This window comes from Equus caballus, chromosome 1 (assembly GCF_041296265.1).
Source record: "Equus caballus isolate H_3958 breed thoroughbred chromosome 1, TB-T2T, whole genome shotgun sequence".
NCBI lineage: Eukaryota > Metazoa > Chordata > Mammalia > Perissodactyla > Equidae > Equus > Equus caballus.
In genome coordinates, this window is record NC_091684.1 from 174316769 (window position 1) to 174343226 (window position 26458).

The 26458-nt window shown below is 55.7% G+C and overlaps 1 protein-coding gene and 1 non-coding gene across 3 annotated transcripts; both read right to left on the minus strand.

Moving 5' to 3' along the window:
* Positions 1–3886: 3886 nt before the first annotated feature.
* On the minus strand, positions 3887–26039 carry MYH7 (myosin heavy chain 7). Of its 2 annotated transcripts, XM_014733468.3 has the most exons (40): positions 25817–26039; positions 24422–24473; positions 23786–23994; positions 23337–23480; positions 22898–23054; positions 22677–22704; positions 21944–22052; positions 21769–21861; positions 21602–21665; positions 21047–21145; positions 20708–20811; positions 19910–20048; positions 19688–19806; positions 19428–19577; positions 18979–19149; positions 18071–18380; positions 17735–17802; positions 17266–17353; positions 16502–16619; positions 16232–16355; positions 15813–15949; positions 15310–15565; positions 14449–14691; positions 14085–14261; positions 13147–13292; positions 11945–12035; positions 10809–11198; positions 10473–10599; positions 10189–10307; positions 9222–9418; positions 8551–8734; positions 8218–8383; positions 7956–8080; positions 7124–7432; positions 6668–6871; positions 6421–6546; positions 6026–6301; positions 4999–5094; positions 4621–4755; positions 3887–4021 (listed from the first exon to the last, which is right to left on the minus strand). In XM_014733468.3, the coding sequence occupies exons 3-40, from the start codon at positions 23984–23986 to the stop codon at positions 4004–4006; spliced, it is 5808 nt and encodes a 1935-aa protein (XP_014588954.1). In that variant the 5' UTR covers positions 23987–23994; positions 24422–24473; positions 25817–26039; the 3' UTR covers positions 3887–4003.
* On the minus strand, positions 9044–9120 carry MIR208B (microRNA mir-208b). Its single transcript, NR_032786.1, has one exon. It is a non-coding gene; the product is annotated as a microRNA mir-208b (primary transcript).
* Positions 26040–26458: the final 419 nt, after the last annotated feature.

Sequence of the window (26458 nt, forward strand, 5' to 3'; positions counted from 1 at the left end):
TATTTTTAACCTGAAGGGTGAGTTGAGCACACTGGGTGAGGGTCACCTTATCCCACAGGCCAGAGGCTTGTCCTACCCCCTAATGGGCTCCCCTCCCTTCTTCTCGCCTTTCCTTTCCACTCTGGCTTGTCCTCACAAAGCCCCAGGCTGGGAGCTTCTCCCCACTCTCTAGGGCCTGGAGTCCCACAGTGTGAGGAACTGAGAGCTGGAGCCAAGATGCCCAGGGAGGGGATCTTCTGCCCAGTGCCATGACTCAGTTTCCTCTTTTTAGGAGAAGAATTTCTGTACTGCCCTCTCTCTCCACAAATTCCGTGCCTGGCTTCCTTCTGGTCCCCATGTCTCCAGGCAGGTGTCCTCCTGCCTGTGCTGAGGCTGTGCTGCTTTGGGCACACATCTGGAACCCCTCTCCTGATGCTCCTGATACAGTGGCCACATCCAACCCCCTCAAATAGGGGAAGGTATTCCCCAGTGCCACAGCCAAGGATTTGCACTCCGACCCACAGTCCAGTACCTTCACATGCCCATTCTCAGCCACACACACGCAGATTTGCACGCACATTCAAGCTTGCAGATTTTCCTGCTTGCTCTTATGCACACTGATAAACACATTTGCACAGTCACATTTGCACGCATAAACTTTTACCCTCCCACTGCCACCTTCTGCTCCTGGTGTGGGGCAGAGCGGGGGTGGGCAGAGGCAGGAGGCGTTAATCCGGGGAACTTAGGGAGGAGGGGTGGGGGTAGGGGGCTGTTCCCTCGTGCCTCTCTGGGCTGCCAGAGGGTACAGGTGCTGCTGAGGCTGGCGGGGCTGCCTGGCAGGCCAAGGGATTTACACCAGCTTGGCCCCAGGCTCTGCATTCCATGGGGTGGGGGTGGGCGTGGGGCTCTGCTGCCTGCTCCCCCTCCACAGGTAGAACTCTGGCGTCCCTTCCCCCGAGCCTCCTGGAGCTCGTACTCACATACCCTTCCTTGTGGGTGACCCCAAGTGCCCCAGGCCCTCCCTTAGCCTCCCATGATGCCACCTTTCAGAGGCTGTAGGTGTCCGGTCTTCAGCAGGCCGTGCTTGTTATGACTAAGTGGACATTGTGTTCAGGAAACAAAGCCAGACTCCCCGACTCTGGCTTTCCCTCACACCCTCACACCCAGGAGCACTGTCCCAGCTTCCCCCTCCCACCCCATCTACTGTCACCTCTCAATATAGCTCTAGAGTGTGGAGGTGGGTAGGACAGACAGGGGTCAGCTTCTCCGGGTAGAAGAGCTTTCCACTAAATATATGGCTTCTCCCCCAAGGTCTCCAACTGCTTAGCACACTCCACAGCCCCATTACTGGACTCAGGAACACACATCTCTCTCCAGGGGACTTGTACCCTGTATCCAGTATCCTTGGAGGGACCTGAGTGAACCCCACATCCCCATCTCCTGCAGGTGTCTAGGCCAAATCATTACTCCCAGGGGATGCAGGCCACCTGTCCCCAGCTCCAGGTCACTCGAGGCCCCAGTGTGTAAGCTAGGGGGTTAGCCCATGGCCAGTGCGTCACTGCCTGGTTCCCATTGCCCTGGAGACGTGATAAGGGGCTGAGAACACCAGGTCAGGCTGGGTCAGGTCCAGGTGACAAAGACCAGGCTTTGTCCTCAGGGAACCCTGTGTTCCAAGCTGGCCAGACTCAGTATAGATGGAGAGGGGGTGTGGGGTAGGCAGGCAGTAACCCATACCGCCTGTAGAAGGAGGAGGAGGGATGGGGTTAACTTGGTTCCAGGGCTCTGCCCCCTGTGTGGTCTGGTTTGCCCTCCTCTTCCTTTCTGAGGCCCCCTTCTCTCCCCTGGCTCTCACATCCATCCCTGCTCTCCATCCTCCCTCAGCTGCTCTCAGACAGCTCCTCATTCTGCTGGAAGTCCTGGAGAGCGAGGGCACGGGATGGAGACTCCTGCCACAGGTGAGGGGACAACGAGGCAGGGGCAGCCTCCTTGGCACCGCGTCGCCTCTCTTTGCCTGGCTCCCTGTATCTCTGTCTGTCTGTGTCTAACCTTCCTTTCCCTCTGCCTGGTTCCCTGTCGCAAAGTCGGACCTGGCCTTCATGTTTCTGCCTGTCTCAGGGTCTGCCATGCCCACATTCCCACGAGCGTCTGCCTTCTCTAAGCCCGACCTCCGCCTGACTGCTCTCTGCCTCTATGTCTTGCTCCAGGGTCTTGTCCACCCCTCTCCAATCAGCTTCCCTGACTTTCCTTGCATCTGAAGGTGACCCAGGATTCTTTCCTTCGCCCAGTATCGCCCCCTCGGCTCTTCCGGCTTCTCTCTCCAAGGCTCACCCGTCTTTATCCTCTCCCATCCCCTCTGGTCACCCTCCTTCTCCTGGGGCTCAGCTGCCAGTCTTTTCTCGCACCCCCCTGTCTGCTGTGTTCTCTCAGTGTCTAGATCTTCTGCTCTGGGAGCTTAGATTTTCTGAGTGTCCCCTGCATCCCCCTTTTCAAGTGTGTCCCTCCCTTTTCTCTACTTATCTCCTCATTGCTTTCCAAGTCCTTGAGAGAAGAGGAGTGTCCTAGGTCGGGAGAGTGGAGAGGGTGTGAGGAGGGAGGTGGGACCGCCTCTGGACCTCTCCTCCTCACCTCCTGTACCTCTTCTCTTTGTGGGTTCCCTTGGTCACCGTCTTCCAGTTTCTCAAGCTCTCTCCCTCTCTCTCCACTGCCACCCTCCCTAGGTCTTTCCTTTTCCCTCCCTCATTTCCTTTGTCCCCCTCCCCTCTCCTCCTGTTCTCTAAGACTGGCATCCCCTCCTTCCTGGGATAGGCCCTCACTCTTGGCTGCTGCTCAGAGTGGGGGATGGAGCACGAGGTTGGTTGGGAGTGACTGTGTGTGGTGGGGTGGTGGTGGGGAGATTCAGTCCAGGGCTGCACCAGGGTTCCAGGAGTCCCAGGGGGACAGTCCCATTGCCTCCCAAGCCCCTGCTCTCTATGGCCCACAGTCCCAGGCCTTCCCTAAGCAGCCCACCCATGTGTAGTATGACTCTAGGGGAGCTGGGTTTGTTCAGTTGGAGGGGGCGCTTACAATTTCCTCCACTTCCCAGCCCTGCAGAGCCCCTTCCCCAGAGTGCTGCTCGCACCTGTGACTCTCCCCAGTCCCGCATCTGCCTGCCTCCCCTCGAGATGGTCTGCCATAAATGGGCCAAAGAACCCCCATCTTCCAGCAAGCCCAGACAAGAAGGGTCTTGGCAACAGAAGTTACCGTGGGAAGAAACGAGGGAGAAGAAAGGAGCACCCTGGACGGAGGGGCCGACCCGAGAGGAGACGAGGAGGAGAGGGAGGTGGGCTAGGGTGCAGTGCCCCCGGCTGTCGGGGGAGGAGGTGCGGGCCTCTCGGGGCGGTTGGAGATGGTGGTGGCCGTGTCTGGAAGGATAGTTGGCCACTGCAAGTCCTCAGCCTCTCAGAGACTTGCCTTGAACCAGGACTTGGGGGTCATTACTCCACCTACCCAGGTGGCTCACACCTCAGAGGGCACCCCTACAAATGTCCTCCCCACAGCCGAGCCCTGGGTGTTATCAGGTGGGGCTAGTGTTCATCAGAGCCAGGGTGCCGGTCGGGGCAGGCTCACATGATCTGGCGAGCCTTAAGTGTTTTCCTAAATTTCCTTCAACCCAGAGTGTCTCTGAGCCAGAGAGGGGCTGGGAGGAGAGGGCTGGGAGGGGGAGGGGAAGGGGAGCACACGGGCAGTGCTGCACCAGGGGTCTCAGAGCCTCACAGGCTCCCCAAGGAGGCCTCCTTGGTCTGGCCTGTGAAGCTGTCCCTCCTCCTCTGGAGCCCCACCTCCTCTCACCCCTGTGTCCCACCCGCATATCCCTGACCCCATGTTCCTGTGGCTGGCAGGCAGTGAAGAAGAGTCTAGAGGCAGGATCTCACTTCAAGGAAAATTGCTTTATTCTGCTTCCTCCAAAGGGGCTGCAATTTGCGTTCCGGGACTGGAACTCCATTGGCACCCTCAGGACTGGGCAGGTCAAGAAGATGTGGCACAGCTACTCCTCATTCAAGCCCTTTTGAAAGGAAACAAAGTCCAAATTAGTGCCAGAGAGGTGGGTGTGGGGCAGGGCTGGGCACAGAAGTCAAAGGGGGGCTGGGGAACCTGATGGGTGGAAGGATGCTGTGTGGCCTGATGGGCCCCCATGGGTGGCGGATGTGCCCTAGGGATCAGTGTAGAGGGAAAGTTCCGGAGGGTAGGGCTCTGGGGCCAGCCGGAGGGAGCTGCCTGGGTGAGGACAACGGGGTTCCCTGGGATGTCCATTTTAGGTTTGAGTTGTGAAGTTGTAAGCCAAAACTGGGGGGAAGAGAAGTGGAGACTAGCAGTTGGGGGAAATTGAGACATCCTGGGTCCTATCAGTTGGGGTCATCGAGGGGAGGGTTCCCAATCACCCGAGGGCTGGAATTCACAAAGTCATTGAGAGCTAGAGCTGGAGGAATCTTCAAAATCCCAGAGGACTGAATTCCCTCCCCTCTGGGGCTTTGCAGTCAGTTCTAGGAATGAATGAAGAGGCATCCGTGGTGTGAGGGGGCTCTGCCTGAGGACACTGATGTTGGGGGGCGGGGATGCTGCCATGGGGGCAACTTGCGAGACCTGGGGTGTGGGACGACCCACCTTGGTGCCGATGTCGCGGCTCTTGGCCCGCAGCTTGTTGACCTGGGACTCGGCGATGTCCGCCCGCTCCTCTGCCTCATCCAGCTCGTGCTGCACCTTGCGGAACTTGGACAGGTTGGTGTTGGCCTGTTCCTCCTGTGGGGCCAGGGAGCAGAGAAGGAGGTGAGACAGGGTCAGGAGAGGGGATTCCCAGCCTCCTAGTGGGCAGGACTCCCTGTCCCAAACCAGGGGCTCAGAGATCTCACCGCTCACCAACATTCATGCAGAGGGGAGCAGAGGAGGAGGTGAGAGGGCACCCAGGGTGCTCAGCCCCCCAGCCTGGGGCACCGGCTCCCCTGTGTCCCTTCTCCAGGTTCAGGCCCCGGCGTGGTCACTCACCGCCTCCTCGGCCTGGCGCTTGTATGCCTTGACCTTCAGCTGCAGCTTATCCACCAGGTCCTGCAGCCGCAGCAGGTTCTTCCTGTCCTCCTCCGTCTGGGGGTTGGGGTGGTCAGGAATGAGGACAGGATGGCACCGTCAGAGGAGGCAGCATGTCCCCTCCCCCCACCTGTCGTCTTTACCCTGAATGTAATATCCTGACCCAAGTCTACTTTCTGACCCTCACCAAACACTTGGATTCTCGTAATTTCTTACCAAAAAAAAGATGAATATTTTTAATGCTTTGTACCAGGAAAGAGTCTAGGGAGCTTATGGGACTCCTGAAATTGTGCACAAAACCGCATGCGCACACTGTGCCGGGAAGCAGGGGGCACGCCGTTGGGGGTCCTGGGGCCCCATGGAGGATAAGCTCCCCTGTTCTAGAACCCAGGAAGCACTGGTGGTAACTGTGGATGGCAGGCGTGAGGGGATTTCCCTGGCTGCAGGGAAATAACACAGACTGGATGGAGGTTAAGGACAAGTGTGCATAGACAGAGGGTTACTTTCTGGACTGGAAGAGAAACAAAATCGAACTGAGAGTCTGATTCTAGAAAAACACTATGGAAAGCTCAAGCCTACACCTCCCTGGATAACTGAAAAGTTTGGAGATTTGTTTTAATGACTTTGGTATATTTTTGGTGTATTGAGGTGGTGATGGCACCAGGCCAAAGCTTGGCCACATATTTGCTTTCTGGTGATCTGTGCTGGTGAAGGGCTGTCTGGAGCTCCGGATGTGCCCCCAGGGGACAAGCTGAGGGTGAATGCTGAGGTGGAGCTCACAGGTGAGGAGACTCAGAGACTGACCAGGGGACACTCAAGGTAGAACAGGGTTAGGCAGAGTGGAAACCAGGCCACCAGGGGCTGTGCTCCCACCCCTAGCCCTGGAAGAGGCTGAGGGAAAACACAACATTCCTCTGAGGGGGTTGCCCCCCTGGCTTCAGGCCATGATGCAAAGGGCCCGGCCCCAGAGCAGCTGCTGCGCCCGCACCTGGTAGGTGAGCTCCTTGATGCGCCGCTCACTCTTCCTCATGCCCTTGATGGACTCTGCATTGCGCTTCTGCTCAACCTCCAGCTCATTCTCCAGCTCCCGCACCCGGGCCTCCAGCTTCTGCAGCTGCTTCTTGCCGCCCTTGAGGGCGATCTGCTCCGCCTCGTCCAGCCGGTGCTGCAGGTCCTTAATGGTCTGCTCCATGTTCTTCTTCATGCGCTCCAGGTGGGCGCTGGTGTCCTGCTCCTTCTTCAGCTCCTCCGCCATCATGGCGGCCTGTGGGCGGGAGAGAGCTGATGCACCGGCGGGCTAAGTCCTCACGCACTCACTGCCCGATCCAAGGACACCTGGGCCTGGAGCCGGCGGGGGGCAGGGGGGTGGGTGAGGGGACTCACGTCCGTGATGGCCTTCTTGGCCTTCTCCTCGGCATTCCTGCACTCCTGCACTGCCTCCTCCACTTCAGTCTGAAGCTGGGACAGGTCTGCGTCCATCTTCTTCTTCTGGTTGATGAGGCTGGTGTTCTGAGGAGTGGGGTAGGCAGAGCATGAAAAGCGCTGAGCAGGCTTGAGTAGCTCCCAAACCTCACCTGCTGGGAACTGCCAGTGGGGCTTCCCTCCAGGAATGCCCAGGGGAGCCACTCACCTGGGAGTGCAGCAGCTGCACCCGCTCGCTGGTCTCGATCAGCTCCTGCTCGGCCAGCTTCCGAGACCGCTCTGTCTGCTCCACCACGGCCCGCAGCTCCTCCAGCTCAGCCTGCAGTAGGTTGTTGCGCCGCTCCACGATGGCGATGTTCTCCTTCAGGTCATCGTTGGCACGGACCGCGTCATCCAGCTGGATCTGGGTGTCCTGTGGATCAGGAGGATGGGAATGAGAGAGGGAACTGACCTTTGGGCCCATCAGAAGGCTGTTAACGCCAAACTGGATGCTAGTGGAGAGCCCATTGCAGTGGCTCAGGAGGGTCCAGTGGGTTGTCTCTGCAATGGCCCAGGGGCAGGAGGGATCTGGTGCAGTGAGGGGACACTACCACCTAACTGGGCCACGTGGAGGTCAGTCCCTTCTCTAGGTGAGGACTTCCTGCTTCCAAGAGTCTCAATGTACCTTCAGTAAGCTCTGGAGGCTCTTGACTTGCTTCTGGGCCTCTGCAGCCATGCGGTTGGCATGGCTGAGCTGGATCTCCATCTCGTTGAGGTCGCCCTCCATCTTCTTCTTCACCCGCAGCGCCTCGTTGCGGCTGCGCGTCTCCGCGTCCAGGGAGGTCTGCAGCGAGTCCACCACCCGCAGGTGGTTGCGCTTGGCCTGCTCCATCTCCTCGTCCTTCTCTGCCAGCTTCCGCTCGATCTCTGCCTTGATCTGGTTGAACTCCAGCTGTGCACGGAGGATCTTGCCCTCCTCGTGTTCCAGGGAGGCCTGGGAGAGGGGTGGGGAGAGAGGGTCTGAGGCAGGCAGTCAGGGCACAGGGCCAGGGCAGGGGTCTGTCCATGAATCGTGGATACAAAGCGAGTTCAAGAGTGGTGTAAGTGGTTCAGTCAAAGAAGCAGAAGGGAGAAGAAGAAAAGAGAATTTGAAAGAAAAAAAAAACAGGCCCAAGAGAAGGTGATTCAGGCCCTCACAGATGAGAGCGAGCTATGAAGACAAAGAGGAAAACGAAGAGAAAGGTGTTGCCAAGGAAACAGAGGCAATCAGGCAGAGAATGTAATCCGAGGAGGGAGGCGGAGGAGGGAAAGGGGAGGGGAGTGGAAGCAGGAAGTCTTGTCTAAGACGTAAGCGGTAAATGTGTGGAGGGAATGGAGTGAGCCGTTCATTCATTCAGTCCACAACCTTGTCAAGGGTCTGCTGTGCGCAGGCACTGTTCTAGGCCCTGAGAATGCCACAGTGAATAAAACAGGGGCCACAGCCTGGAGCTTGGCCTCCTCCGCCCCCAGGCCCTCACCTCGGCCTCCTCCAGGGCCGACTGCAGCTCCAGCTTCTCGGCCTCCAGCTGCTTGCGGACCTTCTCCAGCTCGTGGATGGTCTTTCCGCTGGAACCCAACTGCTCAGTGAGGTCGGAGATCTCCTCTGCGGGAGAGGCCAAGTGCCTCAGTTGGGGGCTGCCACTGTCCAAAGGGGGGGGGCACGCCTCTTGGAGCCCCTAGGTGGCACCATATGTGGACACTACCCCTGGCCCCTCCCCGGCCTCTCGGGCCCCAGCACACCCTGGAGGTTCTTGTTCTCCCGCTTGAAGGTCTCCAGGTGCTCCAGGGACTCCTCATAGGCGTTCTTGAGCTTGAAGAGCTCGGTGCTGAGGGAGCGCGCCTCCTTCTGCGAGGACTCCAGCTCCGACTGCGACTCCTCGTACTTCTGCTTCCACTCGGCCAGGATCTACGGGGATGGACGGGGCTCACTTGCAGGCCCAGCCCCCGTCCCCACCTCCAGGGGCTGCCCAGGCCCCTCATCTGGGCTCAGCCGCCTCCCCCACAGAATGTCCTCCTTGAGGACACCAGGCCCCCTGCTCTGTCTCCTGGCTGCGGCCCCTGACCCCAGCCCACCTTGTCGAAGTTCCTCTGCTTCTTGTCCAGGGCCGCGGCGGCCGCGTTGGAGCGCTCCACATCCACCATCAGGTCCTCGATCTCATTCTGCAGCCGGTGCTTGGTCTTCTCCAGAGACGAGCACTTGGCGTTGACGGCCTCCACGGCCTCCTCGGCATCCTGCAGCCGCTGCGCCAGCTTCTTCCTGCCCGGGGAGATGGGGGTTGGGTGGGAGAGGGTGGGGAGGATGGAGGGTGCAGATTTGGACAAGGGGAAACCATGTGAGTCTTCTAGAAAACAATCCTTGAAAACTCAAGCATTGTTGGAGAAGCCTGAGGACAGGTGGGAGAGGGTCTCCTGACAGACGTGAAGACCCACAGCACCCAAGAGGGCCTTCTTGTGGCGTCCCTTTGACCCTGGGCCTGCCTCTGGTCTGCAGACATGGAGGTCACACGGGCTTCTGCAACTCACCCACCGCCCTCTGCCACAGCGCCCTGCCCCGGGTGGGAGCACTCTGCCCTCAGACAAACCTTTTGTTCGTCTTATATTCGGATGAGAAACATAACGCGAGCAAAAAGCTTCCCTGAGAGGAGAAGGAGGGGGCAGGGCAGGGTCCTCCCGTGCTGTCAAAACCTCGCTGAACCTCCATTCCGGGGGGCCAGATCTACTGAAGCGGGCCGCCCAGGACTCACTTGGCCTCCTCGAGCTCCTCGGTCCTCTGGATGGCGTCTGTCTCATACTTGGTCCTCCACTGGGCCACCTCTGAGTTGGCCTTGGAGAGGACGCGCTGCAGCTCCGCCTTGGCCTCCGTCTCCTCCTCGTACTGCTCCCGCAGCAGGTCACAGTCGTGCCTGGCTGACTGCAGCGCGTGAGCCAGGGCGTTCTTTGCCTGGGGGGAGGCGGGCCGTGGGAGGTGGGCTCAGCTTTCTCCATAAGACCACCCCAGCCCTTGCCCATCTCCTCAACCTATTTCAACATCCTCCCCATGGCCTCAGCCATCTCTACCTCCTCAGTGGACCTGGAAGAGTTTCCTGAGTACTAAGAGCTAAGAAGGCCCACGCGGCACCACATGACTTAGGAAACGCTTCATGCCCACCACCCCTGTGCCCCTCCCTGCAGCGGCCATATCACCCTCACCCGCCTTTACAGGGGAGGAGACAGAGGCTCAGAGAGGCTAGGTGATTTCCCTAAGATCATTAAGCTATAAGAGGTCCTGGCCTTTTTAAAGTCATATTCTTTCCCCTTTTTCATGAGCCCAGCAAAGTGCTAGGAATAAGTTCAGTTGAGTTTCTTTCTCCAGTTTTCAGATTGCTCTGCTAATCCCAGGACCCACTTGTGCATCTAGCATCCCGTGCCTGTGCCCAGCCAAGGCCATAACACATCTCCCTCGTTTATTTCCTCTCCTCCACGTCACTTCCCCTCGACCAAGGCACCCTTAGCCCATGCCCTCCCTCTCTGTCCAGGGAGGCAGCAGAAAGGCAGAAGGCCTCGCCTGGGGAATAGACTTAGGAGGTGTGTGGTGGGTTCTGGGATATTATTTCTTTTGGAATTCTGGGAGAATCAGACAGCAAGCCTCATTCTTGGGAAGTGAAGTGATGTGGATCAAGGCCAGCTGGTGTGCTCCTTGCCTGGGCCAAATGGCGTGAGTCTAGGTCTCACCTTAACCTCCTCCTCCAGCTGCCTCTTGAGGTCCTCCAGCTGCTGCGTGTAGGTGAGTTTGCCTCGGGTCAGCTGGGAGATCAGTGCCTCCTTCTCATCCAGCTGCCGAGACAGCTCACCTGGAGAGGCACCAAGGCCCACTCAACTCTTCAAGGTCAGTCACTCGCCTCTCCCTCCAGCCACTCCCCTAACCCTCAGGCCCCATTCTCTGGAGAGGGGTGACTGTGTGTCTACCCAGAGCTGGGGTGGCTCAGGAAGTCAGGGGAAACTGAGGTGGGGCTTACCATTCTCAGTCTGCAGCTTGGCCCGCTGGCTGGTGAGGTCGTTGACAGAACGCTGGGTCTCCTCGGCCTTGCTCCGGTGCTCATTCATCTGGTCTTCCAGGGTCCGACACATCTTCTCCAGGTTGGCCTGAGAGAGGAAGGAGAGTCATATGATGGCTATAGGGGACACTGAAAGGGGTGCCATTGAAAGAGACAGGAAGAGGGAAGGCATGGAAAGCAGGAGAGGATTGAAGAACCGGGTAGAAAGGAAGCAGGAAAGTGGACCATCAGAGAAGACAGAAAGAAAGTGGAGGTGGGTGGAGGGACATGGAAGAGAGGAGAGGCTGACAGGCTCACCTTGGCCTTGATGATCTGCTCCATGTTGGAGGTGACGTCGTCCAGCTCCAGCTTGAACTCACTCTTCTCCTTCTCCAGCTTCTGCTTCACGCGCTGCAGGTTGTCGATCTGCTCGCCCAGCTCAGCCACGCTGTCGGCGTGCTTCTTGCGCAGGGCCGCCGCCGTGGCCTCGTGCTGCAGCGTGGCCTCCTCCAGGTCCCGCTTCATCTTCTGGAACTCGGCCTCACGCTTCTTGTTCATCTCGATCTGCACGGATGTGGCCCCGCCAGCCTCTTCCAGCCGCTCGCTGATCTCCTCCAGCTCCCGGGACAGGTCTGAGCGCAGCTTCTCCACCTTGGCCCTGGCGGTGCGCTCGGCCTCCAGCTCCTCCTCCAGCTCCTCAATGCGTGCCTGGGAGCGGACACAAAGACCTATCACCTGGGACCCTCCCTCAGAGCCCCCTACCAGGGCTCTGGAGTGTCCTGGCCTGTGTGGAACAGCAAGTCAGTTTAGTTCTCCCGGTGGAACTAAGTACTGAGAAATAGAAATAAAAAGATTTAGGGGAGGTGGTTTGGACAGCCAAGGTAGCCTTCCTTTAGGCCAGAACGTCATACTTTTTCTTTATTGGAAGAAAGTGGTTGAGGCTTGCTCTTGAAAAGGGACAGAAAAACCTAGGTTCTATGGATATTTTAAGCAGTAGAGCAGCAAAAATTATAAAAGTTAGAATGAGAGAGCCCTGTTTGTCTGACCAGACAGCTAAAGACCTAACAGTGTCTGCTCTAAAGGTAAGAACTTAAGTCATAGACCATTAGGGATAAAGGGACCTTAAAAGCCACTGGGTAGCAGGGGAGGACATGGAGACTCAGAGATCTGGAGCGGGCTCCCCATAGTCACTGGCTAAACCCAAGCTGAGAGAGGAAGCCGGGATTTCTGCCCTCCAGACCTGTGAGGTTTTCAAGGTCTCTTCCTAGGTCATCATTGGATCGCCCACCCCTCCTGGAGGGGCTCCGTAAGGTTACTGTGATGGCGCAGCATCTCCCCCATAGACACGTAGCAAGTGCCTGTAATGCTGGGGAGAGGACAGCATGGAGGAGGGGATTGGGAAGTTGAGAACCAGCCTGGACTCCAGTGCCAACCCTGGGCATCTCAGACCTTACCTGAAGCTCTTTGAGCTTCTTCTGCAGCTGGCTGCCCAGAGCCTGCTCATCCTCAATCCTTGCATTGAGGGCGTTCAGCTCAAAGTCCTTCCTGTGGGGGAAGGAGGGAGGGTGAGGCAAGAGAGGCCCATTAGGCTCCAGGGGGCCCACCAGCGATTGGAAATGGTAATAAAACAAACGAAGAGCAGGATTTCATCATAAAAGCAGCTTCCAGGGCTGACGTAGGGTCCCTAAAGGTATATCACCTGCTGGAGAACTGAAATCCAGCAGGAAATGTACTGGGGAAAGCACTGTAGGTGGAGCACCAGGCCCTGGGCTCGGAGGGTCTCCCTCTTTGGTCCGTAAACTGTGGGGGCTGGACTAAATGGTTCCAAAGGCCCCTTTAACTCCGATGATCTTTAATTCTGTCACTGTTACTTTGGGCAATTTGGTGAAACTTTCTGAGCCCTCGTTTTTTCTTTGATAAAGTGGGGCTAAAAATACCATCTTTTGAAGGTGGTCTAAGGCTCAGGGGGTCCTATACTTGTTCATCCCTTCAACAACACCGTGTCTGGGGAAGTGTGGAGACTCCTGGGCAGATGCAGGCCCGACGAGGATGGAGACCATGATGCTTCACAGAGCCTTGCAGAGTCCCTGAGCACCATGAGCTCCTCGATCATTCAAATATGTCCTGCAGGCTCGCTGTTTACCAAGTCTGGAAAGTGGATCTATACATTTTGGAAGGACTTGCAATAAGAATCGCAACCTTGAGTTCATCGGAACAAAGAAATGGCCCAGCCCCCTGCACTGCTCAGGCTGCGGCTGGCCCACTTCTCTGTGGCCCTCTGGGCTCTCTGGGAAGGACCCTGAAGGGACTTTCCTGAGAGGCTTTTGTGTGGATGCTTCCTCTGTGTTGAGCAACTAGTCTCCAAAGAGCCTTGTGTACTGAGGGGGCGAGCTGTTATTGTCCATCCCTTTTGAGCGCCCAACAGGAAGAAAGGGCTTGAGGGATCCAAGTTAGACTCTCTCTAGGGAGAACTGCCAGGCCCTGATGTGTGTGTCTGGGGAGGAAGGCCCTCCTCTTGCAGGCCTTTGCCCACTTATCGAGGCTGCATGAGGCTGTTGGCTGTGAGAGGGGATGTCTTGTGTCAGCTTGTTCTGCCCGCAGAACAGGCTGCTGGGCCAGGGAGGGGGAAAGGCGAGAGAGAGGGGGAACACACTACTTTTTCAGCCTCTCATCCAGCTGCTGCTTGTCGTTCTCCAGGTCCATGATGCTCTCCTGAGTCAGCTTCAGGTCACCCTCCAGCTTCCGCTTAGCTCGCTCCAGGTCCATGCGCACTTTCTTCTCCTGCTCCAGGGATCCCTCCAGCTGGAGGAAAGAAGGACCAGCGTGCCCCATGAAGCCAAGTATCTTGTTTTGGTAATCTGGGAGCTCAGTTGCTTGAGGGTTGAGGAATCCTAAGAGATGTCCAGGACTTTGGAAAGCTTCCCCAAAGTGGGCCACACATTACCAGTGGGCTGTGAGACTGCCCAGCACGGAGCGAGGCTCAGTAACTATCTGATAAATGAGGGAACAAATGACTGTAGGATGAAACCCCAAATCTACATGAATTCACTCAGCATCCTCTAAACACCCGCTGGGGTCCAGGCTCTGTGCTAGATGCTGCAGACACAAAATTGAATAAATCCAAGGCAGCTTACAGTCTTACGGCTGAGACAGTTATTTCCATAATGACAACACAGAGAGATACATGATTCAGCAGAGATATGCACACAGGACTATCTGTGAGAACAATGATCACTGACAATCAGATCATGCCTAAACTCTTAGAAGTCCAGAGATCCTCCTTGAGGAGCCTCACAAAATCCCCAGAGAGATGTATCATGTTCTTATGAGATAACTCTCTAAATTCTGTGTTTGAAGGTAGAGATATACAGGCTTGAACCTAAATCGAAGTAAGGAAGCCCATCTCTGTTGTTGACCTTATCAGTGAGATGAGATACACAACTCAGAATTGACCATCCTTCCACTGTTTTATTCCCCAGCTCCCTTCTAGAAAGGCATCAGAAGTAGCACTCCCCAACTCCATCTCCCAAACACACAGACACACACAAGCACAGATGGACATAGTGTAGTTAGGCCCTGTGATAATCTACTTACATCGTCCACGTGCTGCTCCAGCTTGACCTTGGCCTTGGTCAGGGTGTTGACCTTGTCCTCTTCAGCCTGGAGGTCATCCAGGGCCTGCTGGTGGGCCTCTTGCAGAGCTTTCTTCTCCTTGGTCAGCTTGGCGATGATCTCATCCAGCCCAGCCATCTCCTCTGTCAGGTTCTTCACCTGCCGACCAAGAACCCCGTCCCCTTTAGGGTCAAAGGTCACCAGTCTGGCGATATCTTGGGAGACCTCTAACATTAAGGACCATGCTGCTATCAGGATCTCCTGAGTGGCCTGGCCTGGGTTAAGGTCAGTGTGGTCTTGGAATCTTGAAAAGACCTGGGCTAGAGCCAGAAAGAGCTGCTCTCACCTTGTTCTCTGTTGCATGCTTCTCCTTCTCCACCTTGGCCAGTGTCAGCTCCAGGTCATCAATGTCCCTTTTGAGTTCAGAGCACTCATCTTCCAGCTTGCGCTTCTTGGCAGTGAGCTCGGCATTCATCTCCTCCTCATCCTCCAGCCTCTCAGTCATCTCCTTCACCTTGGCCTCCAGCTGGATCTTGTTCTTGATCAGCTGGTCGCAGCGCTCCTCTGCATCCGCCAGGTTGTCTTGTTCCTAAAGGCAAGGCCATTCAGTGGGTGAGGTACTTGCCCTGGCAGGTGGAGGGAGGGGGAGGCTCAGGGCTCAGGATAGGAGGGGATCTCCAGGATATCCTCAGCTAGAAGAATCTCAGAAGGATGAGGATAGGAAGAGTTCTAGGGAAACATGATGGGAGCACTGGGGGACAGGAGGAGAGAGGAAGGGAAAAAGGAGTCTCTTTATCTGGCCCTCTTCTTCTGGTCTCCCCCATTGAAGGAAGAGAACTGCATCTGTTGATGCAAGCATGTTACATATTTCCAACCGAGTAGGATGGGCAGCTTTATTCCCTGTCTGTCTAGAGATGAGGACATTGAGACTCAAAGATAATGCATGGTTTGCCCAAGGTCACGAATTATTAAGCTGTGGATCCAGATTGAACCCAGATGGAAAGCCCGTGTTTTTAAAAGTTATTTTCTTTTCCCCCTTCCCTTTCCTTCTCTTGAGGGATTTCTTTGGAGGTCTTTGGAAGTGGTGATTCCAGAATCCTCCGCCTGTGAGGGGCAAGATGGTGAGCCCCTGGGTTGGAGGCGCAGGGTGTGTGGGAGACGCAGGCAGAGCAGGGTGGCAGAGCCAGCAGAGACCCAGGAGCCTCACCGCCTGCACTTGGAGCTGTAGGTCATTCTTCTCCTGCAGCAGGGACACCATCTTCTCCTCCAGCTCCTTGCGGCGAGCCTCAGACTTCTCCAGCGCCTCTTTGAGGCGCGCAAACTCCTCCTTCATGGTGGCCATCTCCTTCTCTGTCTCTGCGCTCTTCAGCAGAGGCTTGATCTTGAAGTAGAGCTTCATCCAGGGCCAGTTCTTGACCCCCATGAAGGCCCGAATGTTCCACTGGATTATCAGCAGGGAGTCTCTGCAGGGGCCCAGCAGGAGGGGTGGTGAGAGAGCCCTCCTCCCTCTTCCTGTCCCGAGGCCCTGACTCCTAGGTTACGGCCCCTTCCTTCATCCACCCCGCACTCCCACCACCTACCAGGCCCACCCTGTGTCAGTATGAGCTCCTCTTGCTGGTCTTGCTATTGAAGACCAGATGAGCTCTTTCTCCTGCCCCTGACCCAGCCTGGGCCTCAGATGGCTGGGAAGCTCCTTTTGAGATCTCTCACCTGCGTTCCAACAGCTTCTTGAATTCCATTCTGGCGAGCACACCCCGGGACTGGGCCTGGATGCGGGTGATGATTCGGCTCAGCCTCTCATCTCGCATCTCCTCCAGCAGCCCCAGCAGCCCTGCCTTGAAGAACACCTGCGAAGAAGGTGTGTGTGGGCATGACCAGGACGGGGCAGGAGGGGAAAGAGGAAGGGGGTTACCTTAAGGAAGACAACAACCTAGGAAAGAACTATGGGGAGAAGGTCAATGGCAGCTGGGCCTGGGATGGGGGAGTGGTGAGTATGGTCCATGGGGAGGGGTAGCATGTGGTTCAGAGATGTTCCTGAGATGATTGGTAAAAGGAAAGGAGCCATGAGCTGAGGAGTCAAGGGACAAGAGAGGTCTCCCTGTAATCAGCTTGTCTCCTCCTTTCCTCACCTTGGTGTGGCCGAACCTATACTGGTTGTGGTCAATGTCCAGAGAGCTCAGCAGCTTCTCTGCTCCTTTCCTGCTGTCAATGAACTGGCCCTCGGGGATGGCCGCTGGGTTCAGGATGCGATACCTAGGGAGGGAGGGGCCTGGACTCACCCATGTACTGCATTGATCTGCTCTGCCCACAGAATTTGGGGCCACCTGCAGACTCCCCTCCCCACAAAGGCCACCCAGGCTCCCCCTGTTCCCTGAGCCCCGGGGCACCCTGGTACGCACCTCTGCCGGAAGTCCCCGTAGAGGATGCGGTTAGGGAAGCCCTTCCTGCAGATGCGGATGCCTTCCAGCACGCCGTTGCAGCGCAGCTGGTGCATGACCAGGGGGTTGTCTATCACCCCTATGGCAGGAGGGGAGGGGAGAGGAGTGTGTAGAGAGAGCACTGGACTAAGAGCCAAAATTTCTGGGTTCTGCTCTTGGCTCTGCTACTTATTAGCTGGAAATCTTAGCAAGTCTGTTAATATTGATCCTTTATTCTTTTCACTTTTTTCTAGCCATACTTTTAAGAGTAACCAGAAGGTTGTCACATTCTTAATTTTATATGGTTTATGCCTATTATCATAGGCAGTAGCCAGAGCAGATATATCCCATTTTCTAGAGAACAAACTAAGCCCAGAGAGGTTAAGGGACTTGACCAAAGTCACTCAGCTGATCAGAACAGAGCCAGCCCTTGAACCCAGGCCCCTGAGCCTCCATCTCCTTATCAGTCCAAAAGGGATAAACAATGCTTATATGTCTCATTGGGGGTTGAAGGGCACTCGTGAGGTAACGTCCATCAAAGTGCTTAAGCATTACCCTGAGTTACACATTCCAAGTGTTAGGTAGCACATAGGGGGAGGGAGGCATAATCTCTGAGACCTCATGGAGGATGGGGGGAGAAGAATGTGGCTTGGAGAGCACCATGGTGGGAGATGAGGAGAATTTAGAAGGCCTCGTCCCTGGCAGTGCACTTCCAGCAGTGGGCTGGGCCCAAGTCTGGGGCTCACCTGGAGACTTTGTCTCATTGGGGATGATGCAACGCACGAAGTGGGGATGTGTGGAGCGCAAGTTGGTCATCAGCTTGTTCAGATTTTCCTGTGGCCCAAAAAAACAAAAAGGAAAAGTAAAGAAAGTCAAAGAAAGAGAAGTAACAAAGACAGAGGAGAGGAATGAAAGGGAAGAGGGATGAGGAGAATGCAAGGAGCTAAAGAGAGTGAAGGAATGCTGGGGGAGGATAGAGGAGACTGGGCTAGAAGGCGGGAGGGAAAGAGGAGAGGTAAGGTGGGAAATTGAGTAAGAAAGGACGCCAGCAGTGAAGCAGAGGAGAATGGAGAGGACGAGAAGCTCAAGAGTGAAGAGGATCAGGAGTGGACTGAGGAGCCAGGCATGCGGGAAGGCAAGGACGAGCAAGGCAGGGAAGAGCCGGGCTGGGCTGGCTTCGGGAGCTGCATGGGGCTGGGGCTGGGTCACACTCACCCTGTGCAGAGCTGACACGGTCTGAAAGGATGAGCCTTTCTTGGCCTTGCCTTTGCCCTTCTCAATAGCTGAGGGGAGGAGAGTCAAGAAAAGGAGCGTGAGTGAGCATGGGGGGTGCCAGGGCAGGGTGAAGAATCACAGCCTCACTGGCATTAGGCCTCCAGGTGAGGGTTTCACTGTGGGTGCCTTGGCTTCTCCACCCAATTCTATCTCACTGAGAGTATAAAGCTTGGGGCACAACCTGACATGGAAGTGGTGGGGTATAGCCATTGACCTGCCTCAGAACCATGGCAGAAACCCTGCTCCTCAGTCCCCTGGGTCCCAGTCTCGACTTACGTGCATCAGCCCCAAGATAGTTGGCAAACAGGTTGCTGAGCATCTTAAGGGAGGACTTCTTGTATAAATCCACCACGGTCTCATTGAGTGGATCTTTGTTCTTCTGCAGCCAGCCTAGGATGTTGTAGTCCACAGTGCCAGCGTAGTGGATCAGGGAGAAGTGGGCTTCTGGCTTCCCCTTGATATTGCGTGGCTTCTGGAAGTTGCTGGACTTTCCCAGGTGGTTGTCAAACAGCTTGGCCTTGAACGTCATGTCGGTGGCCTTGGGGAACATGCACTCCTCTTCCAGGATGGACATGATGCCCATGGGCTGAGGGTGAAGGGGAGAGCATCAGTGAGCATGCTTCATGCAGATGGAGATGGATCCTGCTCTAGGGTCAATATTTGCTTAAGGAGATACCCCTTTGGGCATTAACATGTCAGGCTCAGCTCCGAGTACAGTTATCTACAGAGTGGCACCTGTTTAAGCCTTCCCAAGGTGAAAGACTTTGTTTGATTTCAGAGGGACCCTTGTGAACATCTGGGGATGTGGATGCCATAGGTGCCTTACACACCACTCCATCCCCCAGATATTGGGGTTGAAAATAGGTGCACTCTTACGATCTCCTACCCCACCTTCAACTTCCTGCTCCTTGGATGGGTAAACCAGGGCAACTAAACACATTGGTGTGGGAGGTCATCCTGGAGGTGCCCATCCTCCATGTGTCTGCTCTCAAGCCCCTGAGATGGCTCTCCCAGATGCTACTCTGTCTTGGGTGGCCAGAACAAGACAGGGCTCTGGAAACTAGGCCTCTGGATTCTTCTGTTATGTAGATCATCTTCCCCAGAAGGGTGAGGGCCTTCCATTTTGTCTGCAAGATTCCTGTGGGGTGTGAGTGAGGAGTTCAGGTGGTGGGGCCGGGCAGCACCTTCTCGATGAGGTCGATGCAGGCCTGCAGGTCCATGCCGAAGTCGATGAACTCCCACTCGATGCCCTCCTTCTTGTACTCCTCCTGCTCCAGCACGAACATGTGGTGGTTGAAGAACTGCTGCAGCTTCTCGTTGGTGAAGTTGATGCAGAGCTGCTCAAAGCTGTTGAACTGCAGGGAGAGGGAGGGAGGGCAGGAGCGGTCAGGTAGGCAGGTGGCTGAGTGGCCAATGGGGTCAGCCCCAGCCCAGCAAGGGGTGTGGCTGGTCCCCTCCCATGTCAGGGCAGGGAGGCAGAGCCCCCCTGAAGACAGGATAATGACTGCCTCCATCACTGCTGAACCCCCCTGCCTTTCCCACGCCCGGCCTATAGCTGGCTCTACAAACAGTTGTTGCATGTGTGAATGAGTGAGTTACTGTTCTCCCCACCCGCGGGGCTCCCCTGACTCACGTCAAAGATCTCAAAGCCAGCGATGTCCAGGACTCCTATGAAGTACTGGCGCGGCTGCTTGGTCTCCAGGGTGGCGTTGATCCGCGCCACCATCCAGTTGAACATCCTCTCATACACTGCCTTGGCCAGGGCCCCTTTAGCATATGCCACCTGGCAGGCAGGGAAGAGACCCAGATGAGCAGAATTGTAAGGAAGAGTGAATTCAAAAGCTCCTACTGCACCATGCCAGCCCCCCACCTTATCTTCTGAAGATGACCCACCTGCTGGACATTCTGCCCCTTGGTGACATACTCATTGCCTACTTTCACCCGAGGGTGGCACAGCCCCTTAAGCAGGTCGGCTGAGTTCAGCCCCATGAGGTAGGCGGACTTGTCAGCCTCTAGAAGGAAAGGGAAGGTAGCGAAGTGGGTAAAGGGATGACTCCTCTGCAGACATGGCCCCCAGTGACTCCACAGTCACCCCCCAGCATCCAAGACCCCTACCTTCGGTGCCGTCTGGCTCAGCCTGCTCCTCTCGCTGCTTCTGCTTGAACTTCATGTTTCCGAAGTGCATGATGGCGCCCGTCAGCTTGTACATGGAGTTCTTCTCCTCTGAAGTGAAGCCCAGCACATCAAAGGCGTTCTGTTGGCAGGCCCCGTGTTGGTAGACCCCAGAAAAGGAAGTGTGGCAGGTAAATGAGATCCCTCTACAGTTGGAGAGAGAGCTTGTCTCCTGACTCCCTATGGGTTCTGAGACTCCCATACCTAGTGGGGAACTCTAAAACAAAACTTGGAGGTACTGGAGCAGGATGGGGTGTAGACAGCCTCAGCCAGGCATCAGTGGTCACAGCTGTCCTCTGGAGCTGCTCTGGGTTACCCGTTCATGTTTCCTCCTGTTGCCCCCCTTCTAGGCCTTACGCTTGCTTCTCTGCCTGGACTTTCCATACCTGGGTGTATCTGTTCTTCACATAACAGCCTACCCCAGCCCCATGGCATCTGCATGACCCTCCCCTTCCTCTTTCTCTTGGTGATGCCTTGTTTCTTGTCTTATCTGCTTCTCTGTCCCTGGCTTTCAGCCTTCTCTGGTGAGAATGAACAGCAAATACTGGCTAGCCCCGTCTCATCACACCCATGCCCCAGCACACCCAGGTCATAGGGCACATTCTGGCCCTTGGACAGGGCCATACCACTTTGAACAACAGGCAGCCAGTGTCTTAGCTGTACTCCTGGGCCAGTGAACCGGCCTCATTTGCCCCTCACCACCAATCCCCTCACCTCTCAGTTGTGTCCTCACACACTTACATCAGTGGCCATGAGCTCCTCAGCGTCATCAATTGAGGCCACAGTGGTCTCTCCTTGGGAGATGAATGCATAATCATAGGGGTTGTTGGTGATCAGCAGCATGTCTGTGGGGAGAAGATATGGTTAGGATGTGGGCACAAACCCCTGGCTCTCATTGGGGCTGCCTCCCACAGCACATGGCCTGTGGGAGAGCACATGACAGAACTTAATGGGGTCCTACATCCCCCAGAACTGAATCCAGCAGTGCCATAAACCCAGGGCATGCCAAGAAGCAGCTGCAAGCAGAGGGGACCAGGTTGCCATGGAGATGGTTGGTCTCGGTTGGTAGCTCTGACTCACCCAGCAGCTCAGGTTTTTTGTTAGACAGGATTTGGTAGAAAATGTGATAATCTCTCTCTGCCTTCAGCTGGAAAATAACTCTGGATTTTTCCAGAAGGTCTGTGAACAGTAGGGGAGAAGAAAGAGAGAAAGAAAAGGTTAGAATTTAGGTACAAGGAAACAGAGGAAAATGAATGATAAATGTAGCAGCAAAAGGCAGAGGGTGAGGGAGAGACAAAGAGAGAGACTCAGACACAGACACACGGAAATCCCACTCAGAGATGGAGATGGAGACAGAGACCAAGGAAGAGAGAAATAGTCTCAGAGAAAGTTCCCAGAGAAGGACACAGACATGAAGAGACAGAGGAGAAAGGCCAGAAGGAGTTTCAGAGAGAAACGAATATATAGCCCTAGGGACATAGAAAGACAGAGACAGAAAGAGAGGGAGAGAGACTGAGGGGCAGAGACCTAGAGAGAGATAGAGACAGAGAGGGAGGAGAGAGCGAGAGGTTGAGCTTGAGATGGTTAGAATAAGGGAGAGCTCAGGCTGAGCCCCAGCAGATTCACGGCACTCACAGGTCTCTATGTCTGCAGACGCCAACTTTCCAGTCGCCCCAAAATGGATTCGAATGAATTTCCCCTGGAGAGATGGAGAAGAGTGGTGATGAGTTGAGGGAAGGCTCATATTTGATACCATGCTTTGACCAGCCCAGATCTCAAGTCCAAAGTCAGGGACCACTCACGAAGCGGGAGGAGTTATCATTCCTGACGGTCTTGGCATTGCCAAAGGCCTCCAGGGCAGGGTTGGCCTCGATGATCTGGTCCTCCAGGGTGCCCTGTAGAGATCAAGTAGGATGGTAGGTGGGAGGCCTCCCCCTCCATTTTTCAGTGCAGGCCCTTGGAGGACAACAGGCCTACCTTGCCTGAGGTCTGATCCTTTTTGCTGCGGTCCCCAATGGCGGCGATAACAGCAAAATACTGGATGACTCTCTTGGTGTTGACCGTCTTCCCTGCCCCGGATTCTCCGCTGTTGGAACAGTCAGGGGCTCATTAGGCAGTGAACAAACACTGCTTGAGACCAACAAGCCTCAAGTCAGGAGAGAATGCCTGGCCCTACTCAATAGCGGAAACCCTGACGCAGGAATCTGCCGGGTAATACGCATCCCAAACACACAGCTGGTCTCTGACTTGTGTAGGGTCAGAGTAGCAACCAGGAAGGATGCCACAAGGAGGGGCTGGGTTTGGGCAGGTGGAACCTGGTCTTAGCTGGACCAGGTCAATCAGAGGATATGGGCCAGGGCTGTTTTGGCAAAGAACGGGTGGGGCTGGCAGAATGGGGAAGGTTTCTGAAAGGAAAGACAAAATAAAATTAAGAGGTGAGGAAGACATGGTGATCCTGGGCTTATGGATAAATGAGTGTCGAGTTGGAGGAGAGTGGGTGAAGGAGATAGGAGAGAAAAAATAAGAGAGGGATGGGAAGCAGAAAGGAAGGGGGAGAGCAGACAGAAGGGAAGGGGAAAGGGCAAAGAAGTCGGTGCTGGCATGAAGGTGGAGGGAAAGAGAGCTGTGGGTCTAGGCACAGGGGCCAGGGCCCTGATCTGGGCTGCGTCAGGGAGACTCTAGAAGGGAACAGGGTGGGAGCCACACTCACGTGATCAGGATGGACTGGTTTTCTCTGTCTGTAGGGAGAAAATGGTTAGGGAAAGTCAGGAGCTGCACAGGATGCTCTCCTCTGGCTTCCCCCCACCCCATCTCCTGCCTCTGTCCAGGCATCTCCCAGCTTTCCAAACCCCTTGGGAGGAAGGAGAGAGCTATCGTGTGTGTTCCCTCCAAGGGGGCCCTCAGGAAAAACCTTCACTTGGGGCCTGTCACCTGTCAGCATGTACTGGTAGGCGTTGTCAGAGATGGAGAAGATGTGGGGCGGCGCCTCGCTCCTCTTCTTGCCCCGGTAGGCGGCCACCACCTCTGCAGTGTACACCGGCAGCCACTTGTAGGGGTTGATGGTGACACAGAAGAGGCCGGAGTAGGTCTAGGGTAGAAAAAAAGGAGTGAGTTGCCAGGGATGAAAGTGGAGGGATGGCAGTTTTCAGAGTTAGAGAAAGATCCCAAGAGAGGAAGGAGCGAAAGGAAAATCTCTGACTGCACTAAATCTGAGTAATCCAAGCTCTGGGGTATTAGAACTAAACCGAGGAGATAGGATAGAGTGCAATACTGCCTGGGCGCAAAGAACAAACTCTTGGCTCCAGGAGGTAGACATGTACACACCAGGAAGCTACCAGAGTCAGAGGGATAGCGTAGGTTTCGCACTCACGTAGATCATCCAGGCCGCGTAGCGATCCTTGAGGTTGTAGAGCACAGCGGGCTCGTGCAGGAAGGTCAGCATGGCCATGTCCTCGATCTTGTCGAACTTGGGCGGGTTCTGCTGCAACACCTGATCCTCCTTCACGGTCACGGTCTGCAACAGCCCACACAGGCCCTCCTGTCAGCCCGAGCTTTCCCTCCTCCCTCAGCAGGGATAGGAGTTAGGAGAGTTATAGGACAACCATGTTCAGGAGAGAAGGAACCAGGTCTCACAGAGAAGATGGACTGGATGTCTGGAATGAGCAGGGCTATTTGGAGAGTTTGGATCCCTACCCAAAGGAAGGGGAAATCGGACGGTCCTCAGGTCTGAGTGGGGTGGATCCTGGTGGGACCCCTCTCTGTCTACACTAGGTGTGGGGTGCGTCCCGGGTGGCCTCTCAAGCCAGCCCTGCCACCTACCTTGCCATGCTCAGTCTCGGCAGTGATTTTGCCACCCTCTCGAGATATAATCTTAGCCTTGACGAACTCCTCTTTGTCATCAGGCACGAAGACGTCCTTCTTGAGGTCGAAAGGCCTGGTCTGGTCTTCCAGCCGCTCCTTCTCTGTCTTGCGCAGGTATGGGGCGGCGGACCCAAACACAGCCAACTCCGCGTCCCCCATGGCTGCACCTGCAGTGGATGGGAGAAGGGGCTGGCTGCCCTCCCTTCCACTCCCCTCCTCTCCCCGGGCTCTCCCCTTCAGTGGGAGCCTCAGCGCCTGGCACCATGCTCAGGAGTCAGGAGGGGTCACTGGCGAGTCCCTCTTTCCTTGAGCTTATCCCTTAACCCAAGAATGGCCTAGAAAACCTGTCAGGGCAGACGGGGAGGCTAACTTTTGTTCCGCTTGGGGCTCTCCTGGAGGAGGGAGGAGCATTCTGGGCTTCTTGTGGGAGCAGGAAACTGACTATACCCATCTCTGACCCTCATCCTCCCCGGCCCCTCACTAGTCACAGGTAGGGAACTCTTGGTCACCAAGACATTCTCCCCAAGGCAAGATAGAAACTAGAGTTCCATATCTTCCCAGAATCCCTCATACCCCATCTTCAGCTTTCCTTACCTTGGCTTCCCAAATGTGTCTACAAGAAAAGAAGCTCAAGCCTGCAGGTGACCTGGAGAGAGGGAAGGCTGTGTCAGGGCCACCTCTCTGCTGCTCCCTGGCTCTCCCCCTCAGCAGCCACCCCTCCCCCAGGCCTGAAAATGGGTGGGAAGTGGTGGTCAGCTTCTCTGGCCCTGTCACCTCTCTCAAACACTATTTCCTTTTCCCCCTGAGCACTAGTTCTAACAGTTTCCTGATATCAACCCAACTCTGAGTCCTAATCCTCCTCATTCCTGTCTACCCTCTCCCTACCCTTATCTACACCCATGTAGTGTGACTTGTCTTCTTTGAGCCACCTAAGGAACAACTGATGGTCACATTTGTTCGGGGCTTTACAGCCTACAAAGCAGTTTTATGTGAAATCTCTTACTCAATCCTCACCCCATTCTACAGATGAGGAAATCAAGGTTAATGGGCTTGCTTGTCTAAGAACACATAACTATATGTGGTGGAGCCAGGACTTGAACCCAAGTCTCATGACTCTAAAGCCAGTTCTCTTCCATCCTGTTCCCAGTTGGTTGTCCGTCTTGGTGGACATTCTCAGAGAGCAGACCCTGTAGGCATCCTCTCAGAGACACATCCATCACGCAGCTGAATGCTCTCCATGTGTTCTCTGATGAACACCCACACCCACTGCTTGTGCACACAGTTCACACAGACACGCTTCCTTCCTATACCTCGGCACACCCACCTCCCCCAGTGTGCCATTATGCCTCGGCAACAGACTTGCACGTTAAATATGTGTATAGCCTAAATAGGCACACATCGCTGTACATTGTCGAATATACAAAGATCTGGAATTGTGAGCTCCTTTTGCAAGGTGTACATACACTGTGGCAGTTGCGACTCCTAGATGTGTACCCGAGCACCTCCATGGCATGGACACGGGTAGTTACACATTGCAGACCTCACAGAACCAGCTTTAAGCCTACATACTCCCTAAGTAATCTTCTCTGCCATCCTCTTCCTCCTTTCCCCAAATAGGCCTGCTTGTCCTCAGGCATGATCATAAACATGTCTTCCATTTGATATTTCTGTGTCTTGGGCAGTGAGGTACATACCCTCCCTCACCATGCATTCAGACCGTGTGTGCTTGTACACAACACACACACACACACACACACACACACACACCTCTAATGCATTCTGTCCCACACACTCAGATGCAGACACTGCCCCCCCATAACACACGAGCCCCCTACTCCCACGGCACATACACGCATGTTTAGACCTGCACATGTGTGCTCAATGACCAGACCTGGTAGTCCACATGAAGGCTGCTATTCCTAGAGGAGGCCCTTCCTAAACCTGGGGTCCCCTTATCCCAGAGGAAGGCCTCCAGCTCCACACTCCTACCTGAGAGCGGCAAAGACAGACAGAGCACAGGAGAGAGCTGCGGCGCCAGACCTGGTCAGGGGCTGTATATATGGGGCAGCAGGGCGCCCCCACCCCCACCTGCGCCCAGTCCCCAGCCGGATTTAGAAAGGGCTGTTGTCACTAGAAGCATTTCCCCCAGGCTCCCCCCCCTTCCCAAACAGTGCTCCCCCCGCCCCACCCCAGCTAGGAAACAATTGGAAGTGGTCGTCATTGTTATGGCATGGAGTATGCAGGGTCTGAGTTCCAGGGGGCGGGGATGGCTCAAACCGCAGCCAAAATATCTCCCAGGCCAGGCCTCGCATTCCACAGCTGGCAGGAGAGGAAACTGACCACGACCACCGTGACCTCAGGCAGGCAGGGCCCTGGCCCTTCCCCACGGCTCTCCTGGACCCTAATACTGCTGCCCGGTGGGCCCCCTGCCCCCAGTGCTGGCTTAGTCCCACTCGTACAGTGTCCACTCTGCTCCATGGCCTGGGTCCTACATCCAACTGTGGGATGGGAAGGGGCTCATTGTCAGCAGCAGAGGGATGGGGCAGAGCTGGGGGCATGGCCTCAGGGTGGGGGCTAGATGAGGCAGCTGGGAGGAGGTTTCCCAGCCAAGTGGCAAGAACAACGACTAGG